Here is an 8,395-nt window from a genome sequence, read left to right on the forward strand (position 1 = left end):
TGCAATAGTGTTACATCATTAAATATTTTTAGGATGATCAAAGGTTTGCTGTAAATTAACCGACAGGGATAAAATAGTAGCCATTGTTCTTTAGGAATGTCAAAATTTGTGTTTTGATGTGCTTTATGTTATTTTGTTACGTCCAAACTATAGCACGCATCTTTGTTCATTCATAATGTTGATTTAACCCGGACAAACTGGTATAATATATATGAAAGTCAGTTGTATTTGTTCTTTACTTTTATAACTTCTGTGTTTAAAAGATTAGACTGGGAAAAGGCAGTTAAACTTTTCTGTTTAGGCCTTCTTAATCTACTTACTCCGACAAAGCATTTTTACACTGCATTTAAATCTAATAACATTTTATAGTGAACATTTTATTACACATAAACACTTACTGAGTTTATTTTACACAAGAACTTACTGAAATATAAATTTTTTCTCACTAACCAGATAGAAAAATCCGTTAATGATACTAAAAATAGCGGTGTTGGAAAATCTTATCTCACATAGGCTTATCTCACACTCAACGTGCAGCACTTCTAAAAACGTATTCCTACACATACACGATTCACTCCTATTTTAACAAAAATGAAACGTCAAAAGTTCAAAATGTATTAAAAACACGGAATCAAAATAGATTGATATTAACTTTCACACTGGAATGAGTCCTACTCTACCTAGGTCCGCCCTTTTCAATATCGAAAATAGCACACTTTAAAATATCGCAAAATTCTTCGTTAAATTCGATATTTTGACACTTTTCCTGAAGAACATCCATGTTGTCTGTTATGATAACGATGCTTCTTGGTGACGAATCTCATTTTGATATATTTAAATTGAATATTCGGCCAAAATAACCGAATAAGTAGAAAAATCTTTGCAAACGGTAAACGCTTTTTGGCCACAGGCGGCAGTATCAGTGTTTGGACGCCCCACCCCTATCTGCCCCTGGACCCCTACTACAACCCTGAAAAAAAAAAATCAACACTCTAAGGCTTACTATAAGGTACCAAATACAAAACCACCGATGAAATTATATAAAAAAAAAATTTCCACTATCAAAATTATAGTTATAGAAAGGTGAAAAGCCTACTATATGTTCATTTGCCAAACAATGTGGAACACGGGAAATCGTCGTTTCGGTGACTGAGGCGCATTTCGGCAGGATTTCGCTGCATCATTCATCAACATTAATAAAAAGAACTAAAATTCCACAGCTTATCTAATTCAAATCTAACGAATATCACTATCATTCCGATTTTTTCTGTTTCACGGTATTTTTTGAATTGTCGTAGCCATTTTGCAGTCTGATACCTGGGTTAAAATACGCGATCTGATTGGACGAGCCAAATTTGACGTCCAATCAGATCGCGTATAACACAGGGGTCAGAATCCAAAATGGCAGCGACAAGTCAAAAATTACCGTGAAATAGAAATAATCGATAGAATATTGATATTCGTTAAACTTGAATTAAGTAAGCTGTGGAATTCAAGGTCTTTTTATTGATGTAAATGAATGATGCAGCAAAATGGCTTCGGAATGCGCCTCAGTCGCCGAATGGACGATTTCCCGAGTTCCACATTGTTTGGCAAATGAACATATAGTAGGCTTTTCACCCTTCTATAACTATAATTTTGATAGTGGAAATTTTTTTTTATATAATTTCATCGGTGGTTTTGTATTTGGTACCTAAAAGTAAGCCTTAGAGTGTTGAATTTTTTTTCAGGGTTGTAGTAGGGGTCCAGGGGCAGCTAGGGGTGGGGTGTCCAAACACTGATACTGCCGCCTGTGTTTTTGGCAACCATTTAAGTATGGACTGAATTTCTTATAAACACTTAATTATATTATGACACTTTGCGACTTTAATATTGATGTGTTTTATTATGATAACCTTGCTTTTTTATGAGGGATCTCCTACAATTTATTTTCATTGAATTTTTCACACATAAACTTGGTCAGTAGATTTTTTTGCGGACGTACGTCAGGCGCCTAAGCCCCGCCCCGCTTTTCAAAACTAGGGCGTAGCAAGTAAATCTAGTTTCACTGATATTTTTGTGTCCAGGTGCGTGAAAAAAATAATCAATCATTAGGTTAGATAGAGGATAGGGAAATCCCAACCCTCGGGCAATCGGTTCCATCGGGAACTCGTCAAGGCTCGTTCCCGATAGAACCGATCACCCTCGGGTTGGGATTTCCCTATCCTATATCTAACCCAATGATAGATTCTATTAGTCTAGAATAACGAGACCACCAATGTTAGGTATTCACTGTTGTAATTAATTTAGTGTTTTGTAACCTAATGTTGTTACCTAAAAATATAGTGGTCTTGTGCCTATATAATAAAAACTAGTACAACAACAACAACACGTGTTTCTCAATTCAGAGTAAAACGAATGTACAATCCCCTTAGAACCTTATTGACCCCTGAATTCTACAGTGGCGACGAGGAAAACGTTATAGCAAATTATCTGCTAAATGGTTTTGTGGTTCTAAGAACATTATATGCAACGAAATAACTGAACTTTGTTGTATCCGAAATTGATTATCCGAAATCATGTCATCCTTAATTGGCAAAATTGATCCATTCGACTTTAGTGGCGAATCCTGGACTTGTTATATGGAAAGACTAGATCAATATTTCATAATTAATGATGTTGCTGATGACAAAAGGGTACCAGCTCTCCTGGCCCTGGTAGGGTCTAAAACTTACTCAACTTTGAGAGATTTGACATCTCCAGCTTTACCAAAGGACAAGTCATACGCTGAGTTAACAACACTATTATCGAGCCACTTCAATCCTGCTCCACTTGTTATTGCTGAAAGGTTCCGTTTCTGGAAGCGCGACCAAAGGGCGGACGAAAGTATTAGTGATTTTAATGTGAATTTACGAAAGCTTTCACAACATTGTAAATTTGGAGAGGGATTAAATGATGCACTTCGAGATAGACTAGTTTGTGGGTTGACAAATGTAAATATTCAGAAACGACTCTTGAGTGAGAAAGATTTAACGTACGAGAGGGCTCTTCAGTTATCTATCTCTATGGAATGTGCACAAAAGGACGTTAAAGAGTTGCATCAAACAGCAGGCGGCGCTGCATCTATGCATAAAGTGGCATCTAGTTTTAACAAGAAACCTGTACAAATAAAAAAGGACCTGATTCAAAGGGAATGTTACAGATGTAATCGTAAAAACCACACCCCAGATGCTTGTCGTTTTAAAGATGCGATCTGTAACTTTTGTGGTAAAAAGGGACATATTTCGCCTGCATGTAGGACAAACAAGTTTGACAATGTTCCGAAAAAGCAAAAAGGACATAACAGTAAAAATAAAAAAGGGCAAGTTCATGGTATAGAGGAAGATGATTTAGATCTTGGACATTGCTTATTTCAAATGGATCACAATGATCAGGGAAATTATAAGAAAGTTATCTGGGTAACTCCTACTGTGAATGGACAAATCTTGAAAATGGAACTAGACACAGGTTCGGGTGTGTCGGTAATATCTAAGGAGGATTGTTTTAGACTCTGGCCAAGTGCGGAATTGGAAAAAACTGATATACAACTGAAAACCTATTCTGGGGAAGTGTTGAAACCAGTTGGATGCTTGAAATGTACAGTAGAACAAAATGGGCAATGTGAAATGTTGAACTTGTATGTAGTGGAACATGGTAGTAGACCGTTGTTCGGACGCGAGTGGTTACGGAGGTTACAGTTGAATTGGCATGAAATTAAGTCACTCAATTCAGAAGTGAATAGCATTGATGTCAATGAAAAAGTTAAGAACATGAAATCTAGATATGCCAATGTTTTCAAGAGTACTTAAGGCAAAGTAAATGGCTACACATGTACTTTAAATTGAAGCCGATTTCAAATCCAAAATTTATCAAAACTAGGACTGTGGCATTTGCAGTTAAGCCTAAAATTGAAGTTGAGTTAGAACGTTTATTAAGTGAATGTGTTCTTGAAAAAGTTACTCACAGTGAATGGGCTACTCCTATAGTACCAGTTCCTAAGTCAAATGGGGACATTAGGATATGTGGTGATTTTAAAGTCACCATCAATCCAGTCTTAGAAGTCGACCAGCATCCTCTTCCACAAATTGAACATATCTTTGCATCTCTAGGGAAAGGCAAGAAATTCTCTAAAATTGACTTAAAAAACGCGTACTTGCAACTTGAAGTTGATGATGAAAGTAAGAAGCTCTTAACGATATCAACTCATAAAGGTTTATTCCGGTACAACCGTCTTGTATTCGGTGTGGCCTCCGCGCCAGCTATATTTCAACGGTTAATTGAGCAGATCATGGAAGACATTCCTAATGTTCAAGTTATTCTTGATGATATGATCATAACGGGATCTGATGACAAGGAACATCTTGAAATCCTTGAACAAGTATTAAAGAGGTTAGACGAGTATGGTCTTCGCGTAAATGTAGAGAAATGTAAGTTTATGGAGCCAAAAGTTGAATTTTGTGGGCATGAAATTGATGCGGATGGACTCCACAAGACAGATGCAAAAATTGCTGCAATTGTAAATGCACCTGAAATTAAGAATGTGAAAGATCTGAGATCATTTTTAGGTCTAGTACAGTATTATGCCAAATTCCTTGAAAATCTCTCAACAATACTACATCCATTACACCAATTACTACAGAAAAATGCACGTTGGAAATGGACAAGTGATTGTGATAAGGCAGTTCAGACAGTCAAGAAAATGATCACGTCAGATCTTGTGTTGGTCAATTATGATCCAGACTTGCCAGTTATTTTAGCTTGTGACGCGAGTTCTTTTGGCCTTGGTGCTGTACTAAGTCATAGACTGCCGAATGGAACAGAACGACCAATTGCATTTGCGTCTCGTAGTCTCTCATCCGCGGAGAGAAACTATAGTCAAATAGATAAAGAGGGCTTATCGATAGTTTGGGGAATTAAGAAATTTCATCCATATGTATTTGGTCGAGAGTTTCTGTTGATTACGGATAATAAACCTCTCTTGTCAATTTTTGGTCCGAAGAAAGGCATTTGTTCGACTACAGCTGCTCGACTGCAACGATATGCCTTATTTCTCAGCGGATACCGTTTCGAAATTCAGTATAAGTACACAAAGCATCACGGTAACTGTGACGGATTATCTAGATTGCCATTGCAGTATGTTGAAAGTCATCAGTTAGATGAAACTGACATATTTTACAGTCATCAGTTTGATAAATTACCTATTACAAGCAATCAAGTTGCTTTAGCAACACAAAGAGACTTAGTTCTGTCAAAAGTGTATGAACATGTAATCAAAGGACATGAAATAAGTGAAATGTCAAGAGTGTATGAACCTTACAAAACTAGATTCAAAGAACTTTCTGTATACCAAGGTTGCCTAATGTGGGGTATACGATTAGTCATTCCACAAACATTAAGACAAGCTGTTCTTAATGAGCTACATGTTGGACATGTTGGTATAGTTAAAATGAAGTCCCTTGCTCGTAGCTATGTGTATTGGCCCGGAATAGACACTGATCTAGAGAGCATCGCACAGTCATGTTCTGGGTGCATGATGTCAAAGTCCAGTCCACCGGAAGCACCAATACATCCGTGGGAATATCCTAGTAGACCATGGTCTCGAGTTCATGTTGATTTCGCAGGTCCATTTATGGGATACATGTTTTTTGTGTTAGTCGACGCTTATTCAAAGTGGCCAATAGTTAAAATTATGCAAACAACAACCACTTCGAAGACAATAGAGATTTTGCGATCAATATTTGCAGATTTAGGTATTTGCGATGAACTAGTGAGCGACAATGGACCTCAGTTCATTAGAGATGAATTTCAGAAATTCTTAAGTCAGAATGGTGTTAAACATATTAGAGGAGCACCATATCATCCAAAAACAAATGGATTGGCGGAGCGATTTGTGCAAACATTTAAACAAGCATTAAAAGCTTCTAAAAATGACTCTGGAACTTTACAGACAAAATTATCTAGATTTTTAATGCAGTATAGAAATAGTGAGCATAGCACAACAAAGGAGACACCTGCAAAACTGATGTTTGGGCGTACACTTACTACTCGTTTCGATAAATTCAGACCAAGTTTACAAAATCGGGTTGAGAAAGCGCAATCGAAAATGGTAAGATCTACATCTGATAGAAATTATTTAGTGGAGGATACTGTTATGATACGTGATTATCGTGAAAAGTATGAAAAATGGATTCCAGGAGTAATTAAAACGCAAACTGGTCCGGTCTCATATAGAGTAGAAATTAGTCCTGGTGTATCATGGAAACGGCACGCAGATCAGATTCGAGCAGCTGATGTTTATCCGTCAAGGTTACAGTCACAAGATCCTAATTTGGTAGTTACTGAACGACCATCTGAGATTCCGGCTGAAGTTGTTAAGCAACCAACAAAGATACCAGTTGTTCCTGAAACTTCTGCAAATCTGCCTGTTCCTGAGCTTCGACGTTCAAGTCGCACAATAAAGAAACCTGATAAGTTAAATTTGTGAATCAAATCAGTGTTAAAGGGGCATAATAATCCCCTAAGTGTGAATTGTGTGCTAATGAAAGAATCATGTCAGCAGATATTTTTATTTTAATCAAGTTTAATGTTCATAAAAAATGGTGTACATTTAGTAAAAAGGAAGTTTTGTACTGAAGTCTATTGGAGATACTGATCTTTAGTGAATACATATATTTAGTTGCTACTTTAGTTTCCTGGATAACAATGATTATACAATCAAAGCTTTTGTTTAAAACGTTTTTTTTTTTTTTTTTCTTTTAGTGTTGTACCTAATTTTGTAATTTTTGCTGTAATTGTTATAGAGTTCTGTTACTTGTACAAAGTTAAGCACATGTGTTTATACAAATGATACAGTGTTAATTTGGTTAGAACTATTGAACACTTACTTTCAGTTAATTAACAAGAGTGACATTTATCAAGCAGTAAATGATAACTGTTAAATAAGTATGGGGGTGTGTTAGGTATTCACTGTTGTAATTAATTTAGTGTTTTATGACCTAATGTTGTTACCTAAAAATATAGTGGTCTTGTACCTATATAATAAAAACTAGTACAACAACAACAACACGTGTTTCTCAATTCAGAGTAAAACGAATGTACAATCCCCTTAGAACCTTATTGACCCCTGAATTCTACAACCAATAACGTTCACGATCCTGTAAGTTTACTCATGCACATGAAAATATCGAAAAACACATCAAAAATAAGGTACCATCAGTTTATGTTTAATAAATGTCCAATATATTATATGATCATTAATGTGTTCAATAAATATAATGTAAATAATTTTCAAATATTTTTGCATAGTAATCAAATATTCATAATATAATTACCTACCGACTGCGTAGATGGTGATGTTAGTAAGTTCCAAACCGAACAGTGTTCTATTCTTTGAAGATTAATAAACTGTTACCATTGATTATTCTGTCAACTGTAACAAAAGTTGTTTTACATAAGAAGGGTTACTTACGATTTTCTTTTTCAGATTTGCAGGGGTTTTCAGTATTTCCCTTTGTACGTGTTACAAATCCGTGGATTTATCATACCAACTTAAAAACTTCCTTTTCAAATTTCGTTTTGATTAAACTTTCATTGTTTAAGTCATCATAAAAATTATTATATAGTATATGGGAGATTTTTGTCAATGAATATCAAAACTTTTTGTTTTCCACAAATCTTTTTGCAACGCTTAACAACCAACCAAAGCAGCGATTTAATGAATGTTTTACCATGCTTCTGTATTTTTCTGTGTAATGTTTGTATGTTTGATAATCATATAAATGCAGTTAAATTACACGTACACATTGGCTTACGTCAGTCTACAACAAGTGTTTAACTCCCTTCAATGCAACTGGTTTAGACATTCATCGCAACATATCGGATTTCATACTGTTAATGTTTTGGATTACAGAAAATGTATTACATTATTGATTCGAAAGACTGGACACGTGCACGAAAATCTCAGTTTGTGTAATTATTTTATCAGCAGAGGAGAATGTTAGGTGTACAAATTGAATATGTATGTTACAAACATGGACTAAGGAAAAAAACTAGATTTTAAACAAAAACAAACACAGATGCTATTCCTGATTTTCAACATGTCGTCCATGGCAGGCAGTTAGTGCTTAATGGTATCTTAAATATGAAAACATGTGCTTAAGTAGGTCTATGGTTATTGTGTACAATTCTGTTTAAGACGTTAAGATTTAATCAATATCCATATAGCTGGTAATTACAGCAAATATTTACAAACCAGGAATTTAATGCTGAAAAATCTAATGCTTAAAAACTTTCAAGATACTCATTAAGCGAGTGAAATAAAACCACTGGGTTTTCTTTGTAAAGATATTACCAAACTAACCACAATATGGAAGACAAT

At 35.4% G+C, this 8,395-nt stretch overlaps 1 protein-coding gene across 1 annotated transcript; it reads left to right on the forward strand.

Moving 5' to 3' along the window:
* The first annotated feature begins 3,847 nt into the window (after window positions 1-3,847).
* LOC132756314 (uncharacterized protein K02A2.6-like) lies at window positions 3,848-6,502 on the forward strand. Its single transcript, XM_060747349.1, has one exon. The coding sequence runs from the start codon at window positions 3,848-3,850 to the stop codon at window positions 6,500-6,502; it is 2,655 nt and encodes an 884-aa protein (XP_060603332.1).
* Window positions 6,503-8,395: the final 1,893 nt, after the last annotated feature.

Source organism: Ruditapes philippinarum, unplaced genomic scaffold (genome assembly GCF_026571515.1).
Source record: "Ruditapes philippinarum isolate M1 unplaced genomic scaffold, ASM2657151v2 ctg12207_1_1_1_1, whole genome shotgun sequence".
NCBI lineage: Eukaryota > Metazoa > Mollusca > Bivalvia > Venerida > Veneridae > Ruditapes > Ruditapes philippinarum.